The sequence below is a fragment of the Mercenaria mercenaria genome, chromosome 3 (genome assembly GCF_021730395.1).
Source record: "Mercenaria mercenaria strain notata chromosome 3, MADL_Memer_1, whole genome shotgun sequence".
Classification (NCBI taxonomy): Eukaryota; Metazoa; Mollusca; class Bivalvia; order Venerida; family Veneridae; genus Mercenaria; species Mercenaria mercenaria.
In genome coordinates, this window is record NC_069363.1 from 8,270,881 (window position 1) to 8,298,037 (window position 27,157).

The window sequence follows — 27,157 nt, forward strand, 5'->3', positions numbered from 1 at the left end:
TCTAGTTTTAAAACTTTAATATGAAAGCAGTACAATAATGAAAAATTATAGACTAATTACTGTCACACAGTGCATGGAAAAAAACAACAACAGTTACATGTTACAGCACTTTCACAAATTTCTGTATACATGTTACAACCAATAAGGCATATAAATATAACGCAAGTCCACTTGATAAAGCACATTTCAAACAAGATATATATAACAGAGAATGTACTTTAGTATTAAATAAATGATTACATAATAAAAATATTTTTATCCAGTAATGAATCAGAAACTACAAGCCTTTCTTTACAATATGTTTCACACATAAGAGTTTTGGATATCTGTCTTCAAGGAATGTGACAAATTCTTTTGATATTTGGTCAGAAATTCTGCTAATTTAAAAGTGTCTGTTCCTGTCACTCTTTAAAGGTGGTCAATCACATTTAATCAACATTTAATGACATTTTTTACTTTTTGTATATTCTGGTAGAGAATTATTTAAGGAACAAAAAGACCGATTACATAGAGTTAGATTCCTATTTGAAATGTATATTTTATTATTTTTATAAAATTTTGTAATTACTCCCCTTTAATATGAAAGTATATAAAAAGCTGGGTATTTCTTTTTATTTCGATACAATGTCTAGTTTTACATTTGCATTTGATAATCATATCAACTATTGAACAATCTGAACCAAAATGCAAGTTTTAAAGCTGTGTGTAGCTTCTAAATTCATTTATTTCCAATCTATCTTGGTTGCGCAACCAAGATAGGCAAAGGGAGGTAATAATAATTTTTCAAACTTGCGTTTCTAATGAATTCCATCTAAATACATAAGTTTTAATGCAAATATTTTACAAATATATTACAATATGTCTAATATTTATACATTTCCTTAGGCAAAGTATGTTTATCAAATTTATACTTATGATAAAATAACTCTATCTTGGTTGGGCAACCAGGATAGGAAAATGAAATTTTAAAAATACCTCCAGTGAAAATCTAATTTGTATTAAGTGTTAAGTGAACATAAATGAGTGTAAATGATCAGATGCTAAAGTTTCGAACAAATCCGTTACATGGCCAAAATCTGATTATCCACCTTTAATGCCGAAACATGCCAACAGATGATCTGCATCAAAAATACATGTACAGTGTAGCACTTACAGAATAGACACAATAAACATCTTTCCAAGTTGTTTGAAATTTTAACGGGCTGTTAAACTAACTGATTCAAAATATTAGTTTTGGTGGGAAACATTAGTTTGATGTTTTGATTTTACTGTAAAGACTTTTTATTGTTCATAGTTCTAAACACATACATTTGTTTAACAAAGTTTTATAAAATGTTGAAATACAAGCCTAAAAGTTAATCAACAGCTTGATCACCTTAGTAAAGTTTTAAACAACTAAGTCCTGAAAATGTCAGAAATCCTGTTATCTAGTTATTGTATAAGTAGATCAATATATATGGAGATAACCTGTATAATGTTGTCATCACAAATCAAATTCCATGACAAACATTGCACAAATAATTTATCACAAAGCTCTGCCATGGTACAGCATACACAGAATGTTCAAACAAAACAATGCAGCAATAATAAAGTAGAAAAAATCAACACAATGTTTTTAATGCAATCTGCAAAAATATTTTCTGGGTAAATAGTACAACTAATCAGTAGTTAATATATTTTCTGTTATTCCTATGCATAGTAAGTTATTTATAATACTAACAAAGACAAAACATTCATGTTTCAATACTACACTTACATAAAACTTGTGGTTCAAGCTGGCAGCTGGCTTGTTTGCCAATTAAGATAATTTCATGCCGATGGTGTTTTATTTTCTTATTGATATACAAAACACTGATGATTATTTTGTTTCAGTGCACTACATATGTCATTCAAATTTAAAAACGTAATAAAATGCATTATCATCTGACCCAGACTTAAATGTGTCATCTTTCTTCTGTTGCATGTATACCAATAATTAAATCTTTCAATCAACTATCAACACTTATCACTCTGTACATGATATAACACATTTGTGGAAAAAAAGCATTCTTTGTTCAAATTACATCAACCATTTTTCTTTGTGTTTCACATGTTTTTGTTTTATTCACTTATCCTTGAATAAGTTCCTCATCACTGTCGTCAAAGTCATCAGACTCCACCTCCCCATCTATCGCTGACTTTGATTTCTTACAGACAGCAACAAGAAAACCAATCAGGATAAACTGAAAACATAAAATATGTACATAAATAACTAAAAGTAGAATATCTGATATATGGTAAAAAGTAGGGAAGAAGGCACTACCACATGATCTAGGAATACACAGATCCTGACCAGATATGCCAAGAATACTTGATCAAGTTGCTAAGTAAATGCCAAATCTAAACATAACCTACACCTTGCAAATGGGGGCGAAGTGAAATATGCCTTGCTTGATTTTGAATCAAGAGGAGAGAGTATCGCAATTGATGTCAGAAACCATAACAACTCCGTCACAGTGACCCCAACATAAACAGAATACTTGATCAAGTTGCTAAGTAAATGCCAAATCTAAACATAACCTACACCTTGCAAATGGGGGCGAAGTGAAAAATGGCTTGCTTGATTTTGAATCAAGAGGAGAGAGTATCGCAATTGATGTCAGAAACCATAACAACTCCGTCACAGTGACCCCAACATAAACAGAATACTTGATCAAGTTGCTAAGTAAATGCCAAATCTAAACATAACCTAACCTTGCAAATGGGGGCGAAGTGAAAAATGCCTTGCTTGACTTTGAGGTTAATTCTTAACTTGAATCAAGAGGAGAGAGTATAGCAATTGATGTCAGAAACCATAATAACTCTGTCACAGTGACTCCAAGATAAACAAGAGCTCATAGAACATGAAATGCCCCCGTTGATACATTCAGTAACTACACAAGGAACAGAACTGTGCACTGGACGTTTGATGTAATGACCTCAAATCAATAATTATGGGTCATTTACCAGTCATATGTGAATTCCGTTTCAACTGTGATCTTAGACCAAAGCATTCTCTTGTTATATGGCAAAAAAAATTGTACTGTTCTGGGTCAATGTGACCTTGATCTCTGACCTACTGACCTCAAAATCAATTGAGGTCATCTGCTGGTTATGATCAACGTCCCTATTAAGTTTTGTGATCCTAGGCCCAAGCATTTTCGAGTTTAACTGCTTGGGGTCACTGTAACCTTGACCTTTGACCTACTGATCTCAAAACCAATAGGAGTCATCTGCTGGTCATGATCAACCTCCCTATTAACTTTCATGATCCTAGGCTGAAGGGTTTTTGAGTTATCATCCAGAAACCGATTGGTCTACGGACAGACAGACAGACTGACCTTCTCTGCAAAACAATATACCCCTCCTCTTCAAAGGGGGACATAATATGTCAGGACTTTCTATTCACTCTATGCAAATACAATAATTTTAAACTTGACAAGTGCTAATTAATACATACATATCATACCCTCAATCCTCATACCCTGCTTCTCTATACATCAAGCCAGGAAACATTAGCCAAGTATTACATTCTTCAAACATCAAGTCAGCAAACATTAAATACAGTACAGAAAACTGACTTACCAAGAGGAAAGACCAGGTACACCAGTAGTAGGCAGCTCCGAAGAACCACATCTTGTAGAAAAATCTGGTCAGTAACAGTGACATCCTTGTAATCACACACTCATCTAAAATAACAGAGGGCAAAACAAAACTCAACAATTATGTTTTCTTAGGTTTTATCTTGTTGCATTTGAATTTAGTACATAACATTTCAATTATCCTTGACTCAATTTGAATCCAAAAGATCACAGTTCCTGGACCCATTGAGAGCTATTTTACAGCTTTTACAAGTGGTTACATATTTAGTTTATTAATTTATACATCAAAATCAACTTTTGATAAGAATTTGATTGAAGAACATATATGGGCATCCCACTGTGACTTTAACCATGGAATCATCTTACCAAGAATAAACAACAAGTTTCCAACATTTCATCAAATATTTTTGAAAACTGTGTTGTGAAAAAACATTAATACCGTATAAGTACTTTTTTCTGCGGGAACTTTATTTCTGCGTTTTCTGCGGAAGACAAGACTGCAGATTTAAAATCCGCAGAAAATTTTGTCCTGACATGCCATGATACGATGATGCAAGCCGCCATTATAATTCGGTTAAGTATAAGACAATGTCCGATAGCATTATCATCTTTTGTCCCACATGTAGCCGAAGGCCGACGAAGCAAGTTTAAAAATTTAGTAGTAACGGTAATGTAATAGAACTGTTTTGTTATTGTTTTGCTGCTGAATAAACATATAAAAACATCAAATTTGTTGTGATTTTCATTCACTATTGAGTAGTCAGCTGCCAGTTTCAATTTTCTTAAATTATGTGACAAACACAATCCATTGTATCCTTTGTGTCTATTGTTAACCAATCCGTCTGGTGATGGTCATATTTGCCATTATTTGTATGGGACTTGAAAAAGGCGTGATTAACAAAAAATATCACACCGTTACAATGCACGGATGAGAATGTTTGCAAAATATAGATTCAAGCATTTTTCTTGTCTGTTCTGCAAGACTGTATTTATAAAATGACTGTTTTTCTTGCGTTTTTATTTAACACTCAACCTTATGTGATGATGACGATGTCACATTAGTATTCGTCAACCTTTATTTTCAATCTGGAAGCCAGCATAACTGTCAAATAACAACAAAATACATACCTGTCTATTTGAAATTAATGAAACAACCGGTGAATACAGAACCGCAGAAATAAATCCAATCAACGTAAGAATGAAGACACCGCAGAAATAAAGTGTGCAGAAATTTAATACCAGCTCATTTTTGAAAAAATAGCAGAATATTAAGCCCGCAGAAATAAGTACTTATACGGTATACCTTCTCCTTGATTTGTACTGCACTCCTCTACTTGTGTACTGTTTGATACCTTAAAATTAAACATAACAATGTATTTCACTGGAGAAGAAAGCTGGGAAAAATCAAATTCATTGTTGCTGGAAATACAAACATGATTTATAAATATACATACATACATACATACATACATACATACATACATACAGGTGAACTTGGTTAAATTTGTTTTGTTATAAATTTGTAATGGGTTTATATTAACATTGACAACTAAGAATAAATTTCAACTCCCTAATTTTACCAGTGCAAAAAAAAACACTAACACATACCAAGACATTATTTCAAGGTCAAGGTAGCACGAAATTGTAAAAAAAAAACAAAAAAAACAAGAGGACCATGATGGTCCTGAATCGCTCACCTCTTCCCACATGACCCAGTTTTGAGTATGACGTCGTTTTTTCTATTATTTGACATAGTAACCTAGTTTTTGAGCTCATGTGACCCAGTTTTGAACTTGACCTAGATATTATCAAGATAAAAATTCAGACCAATTTTCATGAAGATCCATTGAAAAATATGGTCTCAAGAGAGGTCACAAGGTTTTTCTATTATCTGACCTACTGACCTAGTTTTCGAAGGTACGTGACCCTGTTTTGAACTTTATCTAGATATCATCAAGGTGAACATTCTCACTAATTTTCATGAAGATCTCATGAAAAATATGGCCTCTAGAGAGGTCACAAGGTTTTTCCATTTTTAAACCTACTGGCCTAGTTTTTGACCGCATGTGACCCAGTTTAAAAATTGACCTAGATATCATCAAGGTGAACATTCAGATCAATTTTCATGAAGATCCATTGAAAAATATGGCCCCTAGAGAGGTCAAAAGATTTTAATAATTTTAGACCTACTGACCTAGTTTTTGTCCGCAGTTGACCCAGTTTCAAACTTGACCTAGATATCATCAAGATGAACATTCAGACCAACTTTCATACAGATCCCATGAAAAGTATGGCCTCTAGAGAGGTCACAAGGTTTTTTTATTCTTTGACCTACTGACCTAGTTTTTTAAGGCACGTGACCCAGTTTCAAACTTGACCTAGATATCATCAAGGTGAACATTCTGACCAATTTTTATGGAGATCCATTCACAAGTATGGCCTCTAGAGAGGTCACAATGTTTTTCTATTTTTAGACCTACTGACCTAGTTTTTGACCGCACATGACCCTGTTTCGAACTTGACCTAGATATCATCAAGATGAACATTCAGACCAATTTTCATACAGATCCCATGAAAAATATGGCCTTTAGAGAGGTCACAAGGTTTTTCTAATATTTGACCTACTGACCTAGTTTTTGACGGCACGTGACCCACTTTCGAACTTGATCTAGATATCATCAAGATGAACATTCAGACCAACTTTCATACAGATTCCATGAAAAATATGGCCTCTAGAGAGGTCACAAGGTTTTTCTATTATTTGACCTACTGACCTAGTTTTTGAAGGCACATGACCCACTTTCGAACTTGACCTAGATATCATCAAGATGAACATTCTGACCAATTTTCATGAAGATCTCATGAAATATATGGCCTCTAGAGAGGTCACAAGGTTTTTCTATTTTTAGATCTACTGACCTAGTTTTTGATCGCACGTGACCCAGTTTCGAACCTGACCTAGATATCATCAAGATGAACATTCAGACCAACTTTCATACAGATCCCATGAAATATATGGCCTTTAGAGAGGTCACAAGGTTTTTCTATTATCTGACCTACTGACCTAGTTTTTGATGGCACGTGAACCAGTTTCGAACTTGACCTAGATATCATCAAGGTGAACATTCTGACCAATTTTCATTAAGATCTTGTGAAATATATGGCCTCTAGAGAGGTCACAAGCTTTTTCTATTTTTAGACCTACTGACCTAGTTTTTGAAGGCACGTGACCCAGTTTCGAACTTGACCTAGATATCATCAAGGTGAACATTCTGACCAATTTCCATGAAGATCTTATGAAATATATGGCCTCTAGAGAGGCCACAAGGTTTTTCTATTTTTAGACCTACTGACCTAGTTTTTGATGGCACGTGACCCAGTTTCGAACTTGACCTAGATATCATCAAGATGAACATTCTGACCAATTTTCATGAAGATCTTGTGAAATATATGGCCTCTAGAGAGGTCACAAGGTTTTTCTATTTTTAGACCTACTGACCTAGTTTTTGACCGCACGTGACCCAGTTTCGAACCTGACCTAGATATCATCAAGATGAACATTCAGACCAACTTTCATACAGATCCCATGAAAAATATGGCCTTTAGAGAGGTCACAAGGTTTTTCTATTATCTGACCTACTGACCTAGTTTTTGATGGCACGTGACCCAGTTTCGAACTTGACCTAGATATCATCAAGGTGAACGTTCTGACCAATTTTCATGAAGATCTTGTGAAATATATGGCCTCCAGAGAGGTCACAAGCTTTTTCTATTTTTAGACCTACTGACCTAGTTTTTGAAGGCACGTGACCCACTTTCGAACTTGACCTAGATATCATCAAGGTGAACATTCTGACCAATTTCCATGAAGATCTTATGAAATATATGGCCTCTAGAGAGGTCACAAGGTTTTTCTATTTTTAGACCTACTGACCTAGTTTTTGACGGCACGTGACCCAGTTTCGAACCTGACCTAGATATCATCAAGATGAACATTCTGACCAATTTTCATGAAGATCTTGTGAAATATATGGCCTCTAGAGAGGTCACAAGGTTTTTCTATTTTTAGACCTACTGACCTAGTTTTTGACGGCACGTGACCCAGTTTCGAACTTGACCTAGATATCATCAAGATGAACATTCTGACCAACTTTCATAAAGATCCCATGAAAAATGTGACCTCTAGAGTGGTCACAAGCAAAAGTTTACGACGACGGACGCACGCACGGACGGACGACGGACGACGGACACCGCGCGATCACAAAAGCTCACCTTGTCACTTTGTGACAGGTGAGCTAAAAACAGACACATTTGACAATTCATATTCAGGTGTGAGTAGCAACCTGTCATCAAAGCATATAGACTAATCAAATGTATAAGAAGATCATCTGGAACCAAGTACTACAATAAGAGACCCAGTATGTAACACTGAAGACTGCATAATACCAAAAGAAGCACAGTAGACATCTGGTATTTGAGAACTGATTACTATCTGCAGTCTTTTTTGAAAAATGGAGAAGGTTTTATTTAAGACAGTGACCATGACTACTAAGTACTGAAAGTTCTAGTACAACAGGGTCAACTAATACTTCTTTAATTACTTATTTGAGTAACTTCATGGTTCTTTGTCACACTGACATATAAGATCATGTTGTTTCTAAGTTATGCAAAAATAAAGGTTAATGCCAAAAATGTTGACTGACATACAGATATATATATAAAGCTGCAAATAATTTGGTTAAAAATACAGTAGACTAATGTTTGTTTAAAAATGTAAGTTGTACCTTAAAATGTTGACTGCCGTAGGACGAGTATTGAGGGGTTAATTCATACAGTATAATGTTGATTCCGAGCTGTATGAACATCAGTATCATACACATCATCAGAATGCCCTGGGGACGTGTGCGCCGTGGTCGTATCTTGTACATCTACAAACAAGAAATCTATAAGAAATGAAAGCAATAACTAACATACTGGTGAGTATTAAAGGTAAACGCAATGTTGTGCATGTGTTCATTCTATCTATTCTGTGTTCTTAAATCATTTAAGAGTAGTGGAAATTTTCGAAATTGCCTTAAAAATTACAAAGTTACGAACATTTCAATATCTGCATATAACTGCAGTCATTTTGTTTCCATGGCAAGGTAAAACAAAATGGCAGATTTATGTTAATTCTAAATCTTCATTTGGACTGTATATTCTTCATTTATTCCTTATTTTTTGCACACATGCTCAAAAGAAGTTGTAATGCTTTACATCTTAAACTCAAGAAACTACTAAAAATAATCTACCTAAAAAGCTATTTGCTAAATAAATAATTTAACAGTGTGTTAATGACAACATGAACACTAAAATGGTTAGCCATTTTCTGAAGTTTCCAACTACCATATCTTTTTTAACTGTTGTTATATTTTTAGAATTCTTTCATGTACATTTCTCACAAAAATATTATTATCAAGGGTTATAAGACTGATCTTGGGTAGCTGTCTTGGAATGATCAATTCAAAGATATTATTAACAAACAACCATTCAGAGCTTTAGTGTGAAAGTAGCCACCAAAGTCTGTTTTATAACCTTAGACTCAAGATACACCCAGCCTGACACAATACTGTAGAAAGTAATATCATATGAAGTATAAAGTGGTCATAACAAACATATATCTGTGAATATTCTTTCTTAAAAAAAGTCTGTCAAATGTAAAAATCTTTAATTTCTACCAACTGCAACTTATTTACCAAAGCCTGCAATAGGTATATTTAGTAATTTTGAATAATTTCCTGCACAATAGTTTCTTCGAAAAAAATGCTTAACAAGTACTCCCCTGAAATACAGACTGAGACATAGAAGCAGGATTCTCCTGCCATCACTACTGTCATAAAAAAGTCTGGTACTAAAGGATCTTTAATACAGCTAAAATATTATGAAACTGGTCCAATAAACAATATTCAATAAATGTTTATATTTCAAATATTTGGCACTATATTTGGCAATACGCTGACTACTGTGGCCAAAAATAGTGACTTATTTTCAAAACAATTAAGACGTCCTGCAGAAACACTGCAATAAATACAAGAATATGTTACCCTTAGACAGAAGAACCAGATTCCAATATTCCTGATTCCTGCCATAGAACTTATCACCAGGTAGAGTACCAGGGCGGCAAACAGTATGTAGTCCAGCGGGAACACCTGTTGAACGATAGAAACATTTGATACATGTCTATTTATGTGATTTTTTTAATATGGCATTTTGAGATAATGTAATTGGTTTTATGAGGGATTTACTTTGCTTTTGTTCAGAACTGATTGAACTTTCAACATACAATTTGACATTCCTTGTAAGTAATAACGATTTTAAGAGCACTTTATTGTGCTTTTGTTCAAAACACATTTCGCAACAAAAAACTGCAACTTTGACCAAACAGTATCTTTGAAAAGAAAACATTATTATAGAAATGATCTCGCCCTGCTCAGACTTCATAAATTACTTATGTCAAATAAAAAAACCTTTACAGAATACCTGTGTAATGATTATTTTTGATAAAACAGAAAAAAGAATCATTAAATTTACTATGCACATCTAAAAAATTGTACCATACCTTCTGACAGTAGACAAGCACTATATCAACAGGGTTAGGTAGTGTAGCTTTAGGCAAGGCATATCCAAGTTTAGGTCCCAGGCTGTGCATTGTCTTGTCAATACTAAATAGACAGCAAAGCATACAAATGTCAAATCTAATATATGGTTGCCTATTTACGCAGTCTTCCTTTACAATTGGAACATTTGCTAAAAATATATAAGTGTGTTACAAACAGCCAATCTTTACAAGCACAATAAGAAAAATGTTATTACATGGTAATCTGGGTGCATATTCACCAACATTTTAACTCTGAAACTTAAAAGTTAAAAATGGTTAATATTCAAGTTGTCATAACTTTTTTTAATTGAGTATCTATACTTATGAATTTTATAGAGTTGTTTGTAGCTATAGAATGATTATTCACACAGACTTTCAATACTTTCTGCACTAGTTTAACAATGGCAGAGTTTCAAACTTTAAACCTTAATGAATACAGGCCCTGACCTTATCAATGCAAACACCTGGCTAACAAGGCCAGTAACTGTAATCCCTCTGTAATGATTAGTAAAGATAAAATATACCATCTTTCAAACTTTTCACATAGTTAACATGATAACTATGGCATTTAAAAATAAATAATTTCTTCATATAAAACTGCTTCTCTTCAGAATGTTGTTTTTTCATAGCAATAAAATTCAAGTGAGGAATTATGTAACTGTTTGCAAAATTCAGCTGAACATGGGTAGTCAGCACAGATTCAAGTCCAACATCATTTACTGTATATTTTACTTACTTGGTTAGAAGCAGTGACAGAAACACCAAGACTGCCACCAATATTAGCAAGATACCAAACACAATGGCAAACGGCCGAAAAATCAGCCAACATTTCTGACAGCAGGTGTCCCGAGCCTCCAGGTGGCGCTCCTGTCTCTCCATTAGTGCTTCTGACTCCTCCAGGTCTGAAACTCGACTAGCATCACGACTTGACATACTTCGTCCACCAGAGTACTACAATATATATGGGGTATTGTAAACAACATAGAAGATAGTCAGAATCTAATGCATTTCAGATACTTTTTTAAAAATATCTTCAGTCCAAACAACTCTTGCATGCAAGATATATAACTGAAAATGTCTGTAAATGAAGATTTGGGCTGTCTACCTGATTACTGAAGATGTAAATCTCCACCTTATTGCTAGGATTCTATGTCTTTGTTTTGCATTTTTTGTTGGATTTAACATCACACCAACACAAGTATAGGTCATATGATGCCTTCAGTGCTTTTGATTGTGCAGGAAGACCCAGAGTGCCCCTCTGAACATTTCGGGCCTGAGTAGGCACTTGGCACCACTGACCATCTGTAAGCCATCAAAGGGCCTCCTCCGCTATTCGTCAATGTAGCCAAATGCTACAAATTCAAATAACCAGCTACAGATTTTTGAAAGTGGTTACAAGAATTTTATTAAAATGTGGCCTAATTTTAGCAATTCAGCTTCAATTTGGCAGTTTCTCTCCATAAGTGGAGGCCCTGCATCAATATTTTTTTCTCACATGAAAGAATTTTACATTCCAAGCTTGGTTTTGAACAGACAGCAGTAAGGGCAAGTGATTCAATATCAGCAGCCTTAACCACTCTGTCACAGAGTAATTTAAATTTAAACAAGAGCTGTCACTAATGGTGACAAATGCCCCCACAGCGCCTTGACCTTTGACCTGGTGACCTTTACCTTTGACCTGGTGATCCCAAAGTCAGTAGGGGTTGTGTACTCAATAAGAACTATCAGCATGTGAAGTCTGAAGGTCCTGGGTGCAGTGGTTCGCGAGTAAAGTGCTTTCATGCAAAAAGTTAACGTTGTGACGAACGAACAGTTGAAAACTAATATGACTCCCTTCGGGGGCATAAAAATTAAAAAAGATCCCGCTACCACCTTCACACATATTTAGAATGATGTACAAAATATATCTGCATCTTGCAAAATAAAGCAAATATTCACAAAAAAACCCTTATAATATATTAAGTGGATAAAACAGTAAAACAGAAATAAAACTAACCTAGTGCATTTGCGACCAGCATGGATCCAGACCAGCCGATGCATTAGCAGAGTCTGGTCAGGATCCATGCTGTCTGCTTAAGGTTTTTTTAATTGCAATAGGCTTTGAAAGCGAACAGCATGGATCCTGACAAGACTGCGTAGATGCGAAGGCTGGTCTGGATCCATGCTGGTTGCAAATGCACTATGTTGGTTTTCTCATGGTGCGGCTCATTTCACAACAGAAACCTTATTTTTGATGGCTTGAATCCTCTCTCTGTTGTCTGATCTTCTACTCTGTACATCCATTTTCTCACCTCGCACATTTCTGCTACCTCGTATGAGATCTATGGGTAAAATTGCCATCCCATATGCCTGTAAAATTAGGTCTTGACCATTTTTATTGTTGTCAGTATATAATATATTTACACTCTGAATGCAGAACACTAGAGCACTAATAAAGGGATCATTAGTTTGATCTCTGAGAGAGGTAATATTCTCTCAATGTTTATCTGTCAGAAGACATTACCTCTGCAAAAATTTGTACTACACCTCTGATTCATGTGGGATATTGTCATTTACCTGCCAAGAACAAGTAAATGTTGGACTGAAAAGGAACTTAGAAACTCTGGGTTGTGTAATTACCATCATTAGTTAAATTTTACAGTGTTTTAAAAAATGGTGTCTAATCAATATCAATCAAACAGCTGATTTACTTCAATAAATTACACAATAATTGAACAATGTAGAGCTCTATGTCACAAATATAAATCGTACAAGAAGGAAAGAGTATATGAATGTAAATTCTGAAATACTTTACAGCTAGATAGGTAATGGACACAGTACCGGTAAGTATAAGGAATATTCATGCAAAAATGACTTACAGTGTAAGTGAAGAGTGCCAACATCCCAATCAGACTAAGTATACTGATCACGAATGAAAGGCTGTTCTCTATCCCTATTATAATATATATGTGTGTATCCAGTTATCAATTTATTTAATAACCTACAGAATATCTTATTAAGGCTTTACATTAATGTGAGCATTAATTATCAGATAAAACAATACTTTCAAGTTAAATTAAGATGAATATTCTATTTACAAGGGTTGTCCCAGAAAAAATTGCGAACTTTTCTTATTATTTCGAAAATAAGCGACGCATCAAATATTTTTTTCAAGGGGTGTTATTCAATGTATACTCGACAGGACTATAGTATTTAAATTTAAATATCTGTCATATTATGTTTTTAAACAATGGACAGCGGTCAGTGGTAGTTGGCGCACGCTCAGTTTTCCTCCTACAAAAAGAAGCGGCTTCCTTTTAAACTCATGTAACTTACCCGATATACATCTCATGGGATTAAAATTTATATCATTGTTACTGGCAACGTGTGGCGCGTAATTATATTGTGTTTCAAGTCTTTGACATCACTTACGTTAAAATAGTGATGTAATTTTGATAGTAAAGGTCGCACGCACTTTCAGAAATGATGACATCAGATAAGTTTGTGGCACAGAAAGTATTATGTAACCCTCTCATTGAATCACTCGCCCAACCTTCCTTAAAACACTTGTGCCGTGTAAAGACAAGTGTCCTGCTAACATCTGCCTGACTTCAAGAATTTTCCACATCTCATTTTGTTTGTGAAGGAGTCATACTGCGACCTACACAATATTTTATTAATACTTTCTGCGCCGCGAACTTACCTGACGTCACCATTTAGGAAAATGCAAGCTACCATTACTTTCAAAATTACATCACTATTTTAAAGCAAGTGATGTCAAACACTTGAAAAGCAACTTAATTATGCGCCACACGTTGCCAGTAACAATGATATAAATTTTAATCCTATGAGGTGTATATTGGGTAAGTTACACGAGTTTAAATGGAAGCCGCTTCTTTTTGTAGGAGGAAAACTGAGCGTGCGCCGACTAGCACTGACTGCCGTCCATTATTTAAAGAAGACTCAAATAATATGAGAGGTATTTAATTTTAGCTCCATAGTCCTGTTGAATATACATTGCAATACCATCAGTTAAAGTAATCATTTGATGCGTCGCTTACTTTCGAAATAATAAAAAAAGTTCGCGATTTTCTGGGACAACCCTCATATCCATGCTTTCTTAACCTTTGGCCTGCTGGCAGCAAATGATTTTTCCTTTGCTTACCAGTACAGACCATGATCAGCCTGCACATACATGCAGGCTGATCATGGTCTGCACTGTTCGCTATTCTGTCAGTAAATTTTCAGTGAATACCCCTTCGAATAATAAATAGTACTGCCAAAATTAAATGACAGACCAGTACATTTTAGAAATATAGCAGGGTAAAGGTTAACCAATTATACAAAACATTTGTCACAGGAAACATTATGCCCTAATCCAAAGATGGATGCTATAAAAACCTACAACTCCAGACAGATAACATGAAAATAATAGTAAAATAACTATTCAATATAAAAGAAATCTTAGAAGTGTAACATACAGTTACTTTCCATGTCGAACAGTGCCTCCAGTTTCTCCCAGTCAGTGGAGTTCTGATTCTTCATTGGTATCTTCTTTGTATGTACAAGTGCTCTGGAGGAAAATCAATCAAATACAGTACAATCGCGATCCTACGAAAAGCCAAGGGACCGGCCGTCTTTTTCGTAATATCGCATTTTCGTTCGAGCGTAGCATAGGAAATTTCGCTATACAGCACCTTAATATCTACACGTCGTAACTCGTAATATTTATGTATGTGATTTTCGTATCGGAGTACATTTATACCAATTTTGTATGTACATCTGGGTTTACTACAAATCTTCGAGTCTAAACTCAGATGGTATGTAGAATGTAGACAGGGTTGTTCTTTTTCTTCACTTTTTATTCACTGTACATAAAACATATACAGGGTACATTATTACACTAGAAAAAATTCGCAGTTGCATATTCCGATACCCAATACTGAATTGTTTGGTATAATAAAACGACAATATACAGACGATCAGGCCTTAAATATTGTTTCATTTTCTTTATGCAGTGATTCTTTGAGACGTATAGATATCGTCGAAGCAAGTGTGACTTGTAAGCCATCCGATCGGATAGTCATAGGAGAAATAATTAACCACTTACTTGTGTCTTAGTGTACAGCATATGTGTTTTGAATTTAATTACCAAGTTTTCACACTTTAATCACTGTTTACACCCAGCTAAATGATAGTGACACTTTCCACTCTAAAGCATTTTCACGCCGTTATGGAAGGTGTGAAAACTTAGACGATACATTCGTAAAATCGCAACTAAACAAGTTGAAAACAGGCTTTAAGGGGATAACAATACATTCGTAGGAGCGCATTTTTCGTAAAATTGCATTTTCGTAAAACCACGACTTTGTTACATAGAAATAAGAAGGAAAGCAGCCGGGACCACAACACCTTTTCGTAGTATACCGGTATTTCGTTAAATTGCGATTCGTAGCATCGCAATTGCACTGTATATTTTTTTCTCAATAAGCTAAATTTGAGAACTAAAAGGAAAACTCTTATACATGTATTTTTGTGACTGTGTAATTTAACTCACATAACATAAAAAAAAACATCATTCTTCCGGTCAATTTTCTAATTTTTGATCCACCTTTTCCAAAACAAAGTTTTTCACCGATTTTGATCATGTATTTTTAAGAAATGAAATATTATTTTCCGTGTTCATGCGAAATGAATGACAGAATAGGACTGGCGAATCCATGAATTGCAATTCATTTTTAATTTGCTGATCCTATTTTATTGTTCATTTTGCACGAACACCGAAAAGAACAAGTTTAATTTCTTATATTTACATTATATTTCCTTTCCATTTGTAAACAAGATTACATTATAAATTACACACATTTTGTTGCATTTAACATTAAACTCAGTTTCCTGGCTATACTGTTCACCAGACGGAAAACTGCAACGTCATCTAAGGAACATTCTCCTTGACTATATGCTGACGTCGTCAAAACAGCGCCTTGTAATGTTACCTTCTCTACAATTATAAAACTGTTTATCTTTATATGAAGTGGAAATAAGACGTTTCTACACTTACCCAATCAACAGAAGGACAAATATCACAATCAAAAATACAACCGAGTATTTTAAGGCACCACAACATCTCTGTAATTCAATTACAATCAAGTTCATTTAAATGATACAAACAAACTATACAAACGGAACATCACAATTTATTCTCGAGTCATATGGTTTATATTTAATATATAGTTTAATTATTAGAGTTTAATCCATTTAAAAAAAAACATCAGTAAAAACATACACAAAATAGCATCACTTTATATGCAAATGGTCATTGTTTTACAGAATTACAGAAGACTTTTAAAAGATTCATATCAAAGACAATATATAATATGGTACTGGTAACAAATTACTCTGAAATCACAGTAATTTGGTAATTTGAGAGTGCGTGTTTGTGTGTGTGTGTGGTGGTGGGGCGGGGGGGGGGGGGGGGGGGGGGGGGGCTAATTTTCATGGATTTTGTGGTTGTATGTAACCACAAAATAATCTTATCTCCACAAAATAATTTTTGCCCAAACCACAAAATTTCATGCCCATGAAGTGTAACAACTATGCATTATCTACTTGGTAAATGCATACACAGGTCGAATAGTGGTCAAAGAATGAAATTCCTTCTAACAACTGTACGACTGATACTTCAGATATTTTATTGACATACTTAGTTAAAATAGATAGATAACTTCTTACTTTGATGACATAAGAGTTTAATTTTTATGATTTTACTAACCAAATCTAAATGTACGTATGCCAGGTTGGGAATTGCCAGAAAATTATCATCATCATATTTTCTTTTTTAATGTAACTCATTTTTACCATGGGCAAGGTAAGATAATAATAATTTTATGAGTAGATTATTGATTTGAAAAATATTAACTTGTTTTCATAACTTCACATATAGTCTTATAGTGACTATCAGTCTCAGAGCATAATTTAATTTGATAATACATATATCTCTTTCTGTTTCCTTTGACTGACTGAATTTCATCTTTTTCTGGAAAACTTACCTGAGTATCTCTTCAAGATTAAAAGTTACTAATTATTCATATCAAGTTAGAAAAATTATAGCAAGATTAAAATATAAGGCAGTGGTGGATGTGTAAAGTGGTCTTGGGTGGGTGTTTAATGCTGCTGTAGCAGAGACCAGCACAAAAACACTGAAAGCGATTTTTTCTTCTTATTTTTTTTGTGGACTTTGGGGGTGGAGAGGGTAATGTGAACTGTTGCACTCTGCAAATCATCTCATCACCACATGTCTTTATTCCATGTTTAATTTCAAATAAATCTGTGACCTTGATTTTGACTTCAACCAAATCCATGTGCTCTGCACCTTATCTACTCTCCTCCCATACAAGTTTGCAGTCTACACCTTGAGTGGTTATCAAATTATGCTCTGGACAAGAATTATGAAGATTAGATTTGACCTTGCTGGGACCTTGACATACATTGTACTTATCACGTTCTTGTGCTATGCACATCATCTCATCGCTGCCTACTTATATGCCATGATTAAAATCAATACCTTGAAAAGTTATCAAGTTATGCCTGGACATGAAATATGATGTACAGATTTAACCTTTGAGCTCCATTTTTTATCTTGACATTTGACCTACTGACTCACATTCACATGTCCTGCAGTCGCCTACCTACACGCAATGTTTGCTGTCTGTACCTTGAATGGTTATTAAGTTATGATCTGGACACAAAATATGAGACAAATTTGACTTCTGAGCTCCATTTCTGACCTTGACCTTTGACATTGTTCACGTGCTCTGCATATTGTTTCATCATCATCTACCTACATGCTAAATTTAAAGTAAGTTATCTTGAATGGTTATCAAATTATGCTCTAGACACAAATATGATGGATGGACAACAGACCGGCAGATGCAGGGGCCATCACGTGTATAATTTTTCACTTCTGATATGACTTAATGTAACAAAAGAACTTACAGATTTACATGTGACATCATCTTCTCTCTCTTCATAGAAGAAGTACATGAATGGCAGCAAGAGAAACATGCAAAATGTTATCAGACCATACATTGCTGAAAAAACATGAACGTAAAATAAAATGAGTTTTATGTTGCACAAAAATCAAACATATATCTATAGGCATAATACCTTGAGATAAAAAAAAGATAATTTTTCATATTATTTTGTAACAATGCATGAAACTTATATTTTTTTGTTATCAGTGCTTTCCCAACAAGTGTAAGATACAACTTTTCTGTTCTTTTAACTAGTCTATTCTGCAAATACAGGTAATTCTTATTTGAATTATCTTTACATTATTTAAGTTTCAAACCTGTTTTAGTAAGAAAAGTATTAGTACACTAGTATATCATGGACAGAAGCAGTAGTAACAAACTGGGCTCAACCCTGCAATCTCTCACTGCCTAACAATGCCAGCTTCATACTTAACCAAAGAAATACCGGTATGCACAAACATTTGAGCAGCACCATGAGAAATTAACATAGTGCATTTGCAACCAGCATGGATACAGACCAACCTGCGCTTCTGCACAGTCTGTTCAGGATCCATGCTGTTTGCTTTCAAAGCCTATTGCAATTAGAGAAACCATTAGCGAACAGCATGGATCCCAACCAGACTGCGCAGAAGCGCAGGCTTGTCTGGATCCATGCTGGTCGCAAATGCACTATGTTGGTTTTCTCATGGCATGGCTCATTTTATACTTACTGTAATAACCAACCAAAACTGACTGTTCCACAGAATGGCGGGTCTCGTTGTCTTTGGCCCACTCCTAATACAAGAAAATAAAAATGTTTTATCTTTACTTGTATTTTGAATAAATTTCTCACTGAGGATTCAGTGACTCTTTACAATCAAACACTATAGGAAATGACTTTAAAGCAATAAATCTGACATTAGGTTTATTACAATATCCACATTGGCCAAGTGTTTTATGTTGGACTTATACAATTTATTATTTTAATATTATTATACCAGATTTATATAGCGCCCTTTTCATGATAAACATGTTCAAAGGCGCTTTATATTATAGCAAACGCAGCCACACAGGGCGCGAAATTCATCTTCTACTAGTACAGACTCAGAGCGATCTGACCAGAGGGACAGAGTGAGATAAGCCCCCAGAACAGATAGAGAGAACAGATTTAGATACAAGCCTGTCTGGCTAACTTAGCCTAGCTCTTAGCGAATAGACAGTCTGGTTCTTTAACGTGTCCGATGTATAGCACCGATACGCGCGAAACCGTCTTTCCTGGGAAGAACCAGTACAGTCCTCTTAGTTAGGTGGGAAACACTCAAGAGCATCTCAGATATTTCCAGTGCCTGGACCGCGATTCGAACCCCGGACCTCTGAATTGACATTCAAGCGTGTTACCACTAGACCACCAGCCCACCTAATTTGACACTGAATGAGTGTCCACACTGGAATTCTAAAGATTAAGACATTCACAATACATTTATTTAGGTCCTGTCTGAACATGAATAAAATCCAGCAGATGTTCCCTATAAAGATATGATTATCAAAATTTTAGAAATATATGTACAGATTGCAAATAGGTTGGGAATAATTTATAGAAATAATAGAATTACCTCATAATTCATGAAAAGCTCATTTTTATGAAAAGTCTATAATAGAAAGCTTGAAAATGGGCATAAAGTAGAAATGAGTAATATAATAGTTTTCAAAGCAAAAATGCACAATCCTGTTTGAAATGAGAGGGAATGGGGAGATAGAAACTGCGGGAAAATATTTAAAATGAATCTTACACTAAAAGTTCCATCTGAACTCTTCATAAATGACACCAGGAAAACATCAACTGGGATCAATGCAGTTGTCATCAAGGTTACACTCAATGCAAGGATAGCACATAATGTTGTTGAACATTCACTGTCTCGTTTGCTTGTGTAGTATTTTATATAAATACTTGAAAATATGAGTACAAGCTGAAAAGATTTTAAAGACAATTAATTATCATATTGGTATGCCATGTCACAAAGATCAAATAATAAGAATAAACAAATAAAAGATTCATATTCTTGTCTACTCAGGTAGACCGATTTTACATTCTTAAAATTCACGTTGTCTACCTAACACCTAACGGGGATATCAACAGGTCAAAAACATATTATAATAATGATATTCATATCTTGAGTAAAATTATTTGGACTAGGCATCCAGTTACCAGACAGTTCCCTTTGGTAATTATTTTAGGGTAACATTCCACATTACATTATCCGAATATCCGCAGAGTTTGCTAGCTGGTTCCGCTACAGCATTCTCATTCACGCTAAAATCAGCATAATTCACCCATTAAAGGTCACTTGCACGCAAGTTTAAAAAATTCACAGGTACAATGCACGTGCAAAAAATCTGACAGAAAAATACACTGTGCATTCAAGCAACCAGACTTTATTTTTGATCCAAACACACAAATTACTGCAACTGAGACTGTTGACAATTTGCTAGGTGTCAAGACGAACTGAATTTACATGCCAATGGCATAATTTAAACTCCGCCTACTTCAGGTACTTGTGAGATTTTTGTGAGAACTGTGACAGCGAATCAAACTATTTGTAAAATTAGACATGATAGTATTCAGCCAATCTGCGACACGGTTATATCTTTGACTCTTTCCGATAATTGTCAACATGTGGGAGTGCAAAAACGATGTTTTTGAACGTTTTTCGGCGTCTAAATTCGTTTTCGTTACCTATGCCACGTGACTTCAGTTTGCAAATCAAACTGCTTGATAACGCATTATAGATAATTCATCAAAATGGAAGATTTATGCAACACTCTGCCTGATTGGTCGAGAGTGTCAATTTCTTTCACTCTGTTGATTGTGCGACGCTGAGTGAAATGTAGACAAAGCGTTTATCCTAAACGACGCTGTTCACAGTTTTAAAGCTAACTTTGGCTCAGTATATTTAGCAAGAATATTGATATATCTCAAAATGTTAGTATGTTTAATAAATATGATAAAAACCTGTTCAAATACCAACATATATCAAATTAAAGAAGGAGCTGAATACGGTCTGCGTATCACATGAATAAGGGTGTGATAAGAGTTTTTTTATGTAGAGAAGTGCTTTTTAAAAGATTTTCCTTGTTACAATTGTCGTCTGTATATGAAAAGGTTTCTTGCTTTTGTGACTTATTCAGATTGCATATTAAAATGAGTACTTGTTTGCTTTGATATATTTGTTATAAGTTATTTAACTGATTTATTATATATGAATATTTTTCTTTAGTATGGTATGCAAATATTGAACTCAGTTGAAATCTGTTTCATTATATATATGCTATATAATGACTGAATCTCATTACACTGAAATGAAGGTACGCTGCATACAGTTTATCTAGATGTGATATGACTATGGTCAAACTTTGCTTATGAAACAGAAATATTGAAATAATTACAAGGGTATGTTTTGCTTGACCTTCACTCTTTTATAGGTGTGACGTCATTGTCCAAAGATTCATGAATAGTGAATATGCATTTGTTAAAGCGATATCAGTTGGCCTATTTTAGAAATAAATAAAAATAATAAATAAAAAAATCCTTTGATTTTTTCTCATGTATTCTAATCAAACTTGATTTGTAGCATCTTTATTAGGCCCGCAGCCAACTTTGTTCAGCTGGGACATTTGACCCCTTTTAGGGGCTGCTAGAGCTAAAACTAGAAATGCCTTTGACTTCATCTCAGTGTTGTTACATTTTCTGGTTCTTCGGGATCATTGATTTCAATTCATTTAGATCTGAAGATTGAATACCGCTTAAGCCGGTGCTAGGGGGCGTGGGCAGTGTTGCATTTTCCATTACTGCTCATGAACAGGCTCAATCAAACCGAGTCTGCAATTTTCACTGTTTGCCTTGTTTTCGGTGCTTCCGAGGGATCTACTTCCCAGATTTTATTTATACAGTGCCTCATGAACAGCTTGGTGGATCTTTGTCATACTTGGTCTAGAGCATCATTATAAGGTCCTCTTCCAAATTTATTTATATAGGAACTTGGGCCCTATTAGGGACCACTATAGCTAAAAGTAGATACGCCTTTCTTTGCATTAACCACTAAAATGTAATGGATTTTTATCAAACTCGATGTGTAACAATATCGTAAGGTCTCCTGCTATTTTGTTACAAATGGGGATAGGGACCAATTTAGCTAAAAATATAAACACGTTTAATGACCTCTTCTCATGAACCGCTTCATGAATCTTCATCAAACTACTGCTGTAATTATTCATCTAAGGATAAACGAAACAAAATTGCAACCCTACGAAACCTTTGCGAAAAATTAAAAGAGAACCATTTAAATTGTTAAAGTGCGGTGTTTAGTTTTGCAATTTGAAAAATGTTAGATGAAAGATGAATGTTAGATGAAATATTCATAAACTTCTTTCCTTATTACAATTCGCCGACTATCATTTTTTAAAGATATTTCTTGTTTCAACAAGTTGTTGAATAAATAAGCCATCAGCTGGCATCTACTACACAATTATTTGGACTCCATTGTAAAAGAAAGACTCGTAAGCTGCTTGTTTAAAAATATATATACAAAATGACTGGTTGCAGACTGGCTTTCATCAGGCAAGTTTTTCATTTTTATTCGAATCTGACACTGTTCATGCTAAATTTAGTGATTTTTCTAGACCTCTAAAAAGGGCAGGGTGCTGCTAAAAAGGGGCAGGGTGCATTTGGCACATTGCGCACCTTTGTCTACAAAAATCATAAGGTAGATTTCCATGGTTTGGATGGTGCAATGACTAATAAAGTGTAAGACTCCATGATGCTTTTCTCCTAAATCCTACATACAACGGACGAAGGGAGTTGAATTTTGTCTGGCAGCTTTCTTAGTTGTGTCCTTAAAAGTTAGGCTCTTGGTGCTCTGACTTCAGACAAGTTGTTGAGTACATTGGTGTAATTATACCTTAGATTACCTTAATTTTATGTTTTACTTAATTAATTTGGTATTTTTTCGCTAATGTTAGAGCCTTTCTCAGCGGGGATTTTATTTACATTGTGTTGTCTAACTTGTTGAAAATAGGGTAAGTGCGAGGTTGGCATGCCCTAAATGCGTTTAAACCTCCAGTTTCCTTTAAATAGGTTACTGACCATTCCAAGGTAGTGCCCTTATTTTTAACTGGTTTTCTGTCTGTCTTGTATTTTCAGTTGCGTATGTTGCCTTGTTTGTTGTAAGCGTTTTTTTTCCTCCTTCTTGCTCCCGCTGTTGCCCCCTCCTTTCCCCTTGCATTTGCACTCCCCCGTTTTTTGGTGTCCCCTCCCCCTTTACTATGAGCTGGTCTTCGTGTCCCCCTTTATTTTGGCTGCCCGGGTCCAGGGGCGGTGTACGATTGTTTTATCCTGCTTGTTGGTGTGCGTTTGTGTGCTTGTGTGTCTAAAGCGGTGCCCTGCAGTGTTCTTATATCTTACTTGTTTGTTTGGGTGTGGTTGTGTGTTTATCTTTGATACATGTGTGTCTGTGCTATTGTGGTTAACGTTGTAGTGATACTGTGATCAAGGAACATGGCATTCCCTTTGTATATTTATCCTTGTTCTACTTTCCCCTTCAACCTCCTCCCCCACCACCTTTCTAACCCTTACCACTTCCTCCCCCTCTATTTATATTTGGCATTTATATTTGTACTTGTTAGATTTTTGAAGCAACCCGTCAGTAATATTTTTCCGTTACAGCTTCTTTTTGTTGTGAGCCTACTTTGCAAATGCATTGCTCTGAGGGTGTGTTTTTAGTGCTCCATGCTTCCAAGAAATCTACCCTTACCTATTATCTTTTGGGGTTATAATGTCTACATTGTAAGTTACTACATTGTTGATTAAATTATGCAATACAATCTTTATGCAGATCGAACTTAACATTTTATGGTATTTCTAATCAAGAAAACTTACAAGACAAAAATACAGTAATCATTGCAAACATAAAACAAAATGCATGTATTTATTAATGATAAGCATGTTAAATAAATATAGACAATCATTCAAATTCATTGCAAGTTTAACTATTACTTTATTAGTCTTTCATGTGCAAATCTGAATATTTTAATGAATTTCATGCATTATATTACTGAACATACCTTTGATACTCGTGCATAAAGAGCAGTATTTTTACCCTCCCCCCCCACCCCCAGGGACCACCCCCAAATCATGGGTGCATATCATACACAGGTATAGATGATTTTCCAACTTCAAAATAAGTTTGCTTACGATTTTTGCCATTTCTGTAAAAGGAAACTACTCTTTGCGCTAACGGTCTACACTAAAATCTAAGATTGCTGTTACGTTCCTTAAAAGATTGAGTTGTTTATTTTTTTTTTTAAACAAAATTAATTTCATTAAATTTTAATAATATTTTAATGAAAGAAATATAAAAAAAAATCAGATATTATGATACTAATTAAAGATCAAGTATTATCTTCAACCGAGATCAAACTGTGAACAAGAAAACTGACATGAGGTGTCACAATAACTGCCATTTATCGGCATTTATAAGCAGCAGACTTTGTTCTAAAATATTTTCCTCCTGTTTTGCAGTTTGCTTTGATTGCAGACATCTCTAATTATTGTTTGTTATGATTCAGTCGGTCATAGCCTTTTAATTGTTTTTAATTACCGTTACTGCCTACTACACAGCACCTGTGTGTAATCGGTGATTGTCATATCTGTGTATCGGTTGACAGCTACTTGGGACGTGCTGAAAGGGCGCTAAAGAAAGGCAAAAGGGCAGCGATTAGAGCAGAAGGGCGCTGCTAAAAAAAGAGCTATTCCGCTCTAGGAAAATCCCTAAAATTGATGACTATATGCAAGATATAGCAGCAAACAAATGTTATAAAAACTCTGTGGGTAATACTTACCAGCGACGGCTGGAATTTTTTAAAACAGCTTTTTTTCAGAATTATGTATTGAAGTAATACTCAATGCATGGGAAATGATGCATTGTACAGTGATCTGAATCAGTGGGGCACCAGAATCGGTGTATTTTGTTTAAGCATGCGCTTTGTTTAAACTGGGAGTCATATGACATAGGAAGATTTTGCACTGGTTGTGTAAACTTATTAACTATATCACAGCTGTCAAACTTTGCAAAATGTGACTTTAGATAAAAATGATGATGATGTGTAAATTTTCATGAATTTCTTACTACTTTTTACCACTGTTACAAAATCTCCTGCACTGTCCACACTTTTTAACCAATGAAAAAATGATTTGTAGGATGTAGATGTAAATATATAGTAAAATAATATGCATTACCCAGAATTAGCATACAGGGTATTCCCAAAATTTCATCTTCTTATATATTTTCCTTGTAAAAAGTACTGTTTTACCTCCATTTGTTTTATATGTGGATGTAAATAAATCTTGTTTTTTTGGCCAGAAATTGGAAGAGTTAAATAGTTGCATCTCATAATTGGAAGAGTTAAATAGTTGCATCTCATATGTATTTAACCACAAAGGATGCCACCATCATCCACCCCTTATACTGCTGCAAATGGCGGTTAGACTGCATGGCACTGCCAGTGCTATGGTTTAGATATGGCACAAAATAATATAGTAAGTAACCCCAGTAACCAAATGCATATAGTAGGTTACAAATGGACACACTTGTGCAGAGGTGTACATTTTGGGCCATATATGCTATGGTTAACCTTACTTGGTACAAATATTACAAATACCAGTAAATATATTCATTTTCATGATAAGAATGTATTGGTTTTATGACAAGTTTAATGTTTTGAACATACTTCTACATTTTAATATCACTTAACCATATGGACTATGAGTACACTGATTCAGGCATTTAGATATACTGTTTATAGGGGTAATGTTATTAATCAAAATGGCTCTGATTTGAAACTGAAAGCTGGTTTTAAATCACTTGGATCTCTTTAGGATGCACAAGCAAATGTATCAAAATAAGTCCATTCTGATATATTTAAGCCAAGTTTAGATAAATACATAGGGGATGAATCCTTATCCCAACCAATACTGGTAAGTCCAGGCTATCTAATTCTATAATTCTATAGGAAAATGAATGGTCACATCAATAGTTTTGGAAACTGCTAAATGTAACAAAACATACAAAAAAGGTCTAATTTACCACAATAACTATGACAAACGGGATCCATCCTGCTGCTAACACTGAATGTATTGAAGCTGTCATATTCACTGTATTTGTTTTTTAATAAATATGCTAAATTTTCATGTCATCTGACAAGTTGTTATTATCTGGATCTTCAGACGCATGAGACAGCCGGATAAACTTCGGTGTAACATTGATTTAATTGGTACCAGTCACACAAATCTTCTGCGAGCGGTGCGTAAAAAGCAACCGGGAAGAAGCAAATAAAAACAAAGCGCGAAAATGGAGTTTGCTGGAACAACAAAACGAAAAAATAAGCAAGTTAAAGGCAAAACTTCAGATAAAGCATACAATCAAAAACTTCAGTTGTATAAAATACCACCAACAGATACGATATCTCTCTATGAGTTTGAAGATTTTGCTGTTGAAAGGCTGAAAGGTATCAATTATTGGCGTAGATCTAGACAAGCTTACTGTCGCTGAGTGGCTGCTTTTTAATTTCTGACTTTTGCAGCCACCGCAGTTTGACCGTCACAATATAAAACAAACTAGCGTAGATCTAGCTAAAAAATTTCACCTCCTTAGGCTCCTACAGTACGTCCAAGATGAAAAGTCAATTTTTCGCGCGACCTCCTTGACAAAAAACGATTGACTGTGTCCTTTTGCGGTGTTCCGAACACGCCAGCACATCGAAACAGACAATGAGTCCGTTATCGGCTGCCTAGCGATCGGCAGACACGGTGCGTCGCGGTGTACAATTGCGGTGATTCTCCGTGTTCAGATCGTCTC

The 27,157-nt window shown here is 34.9% G+C and overlaps 2 protein-coding genes across 2 annotated transcripts in view; one reads left to right on the forward strand and one right to left on the reverse strand.

Annotated features, from left to right (window-relative positions):
- Positions 1-26,547, reverse strand: LOC123525485 (probable lysosomal cobalamin transporter). Its single transcript, XM_045304575.2, has 15 exons — positions 26,387-26,547; positions 20,039-20,215; positions 18,980-19,043; positions 18,232-18,326; positions 16,298-16,365; positions 14,718-14,809; positions 13,116-13,189; positions 12,481-12,606; positions 10,994-11,208; positions 10,219-10,321; positions 9,704-9,808; positions 8,405-8,548; positions 4,924-4,972; positions 3,604-3,707; positions 1-2,222 (listed from the first exon to the last, which is right to left on the reverse strand). The coding sequence occupies exons 1-15, from the start codon at positions 26,447-26,449 to the stop codon at positions 2,109-2,111; spliced, it is 1,593 nt and encodes a 530-aa protein (XP_045160510.2). The 5' UTR covers positions 26,450-26,547; the 3' UTR covers positions 1-2,108.
- LOC123525486 (DNA primase large subunit-like) overlaps positions 26,521-27,157 on the forward strand; it is a 44,550-nt gene continuing 43,913 nt past the window's right edge. Inside the window, exon 1 of the mRNA XM_045304576.2 lies at positions 26,521-26,807. Coding sequence (XP_045160511.2) covers positions 26,651-26,807 — 157 coding nt within the window. The 5' untranslated portion in view covers positions 26,521-26,650. The remainder of the gene's footprint in view (positions 26,808-27,157) is intronic.

Coding starts and splice junctions, on each gene's coding strand:
- LOC123525485 (XM_045304575.2), bottom strand. CDS start 26,449: ATGACAGCTTCAATACATTCAGTGTTAGCAGCAGGATGGATCCCGTTT. Junction 19,044..20,038: donor GTTCAGATGGAACTTTTAGT/GTAAGATTCATT, acceptor TTCTTGTATTAG/GAGTGGGCCAAAGACAACGA. Junction 13,190..14,717: donor GTTCGACATGGAAAGTAACT/GTATGTTACACT, acceptor ATATTATAATAG/GGATAGAGAACAGCCTTTCA.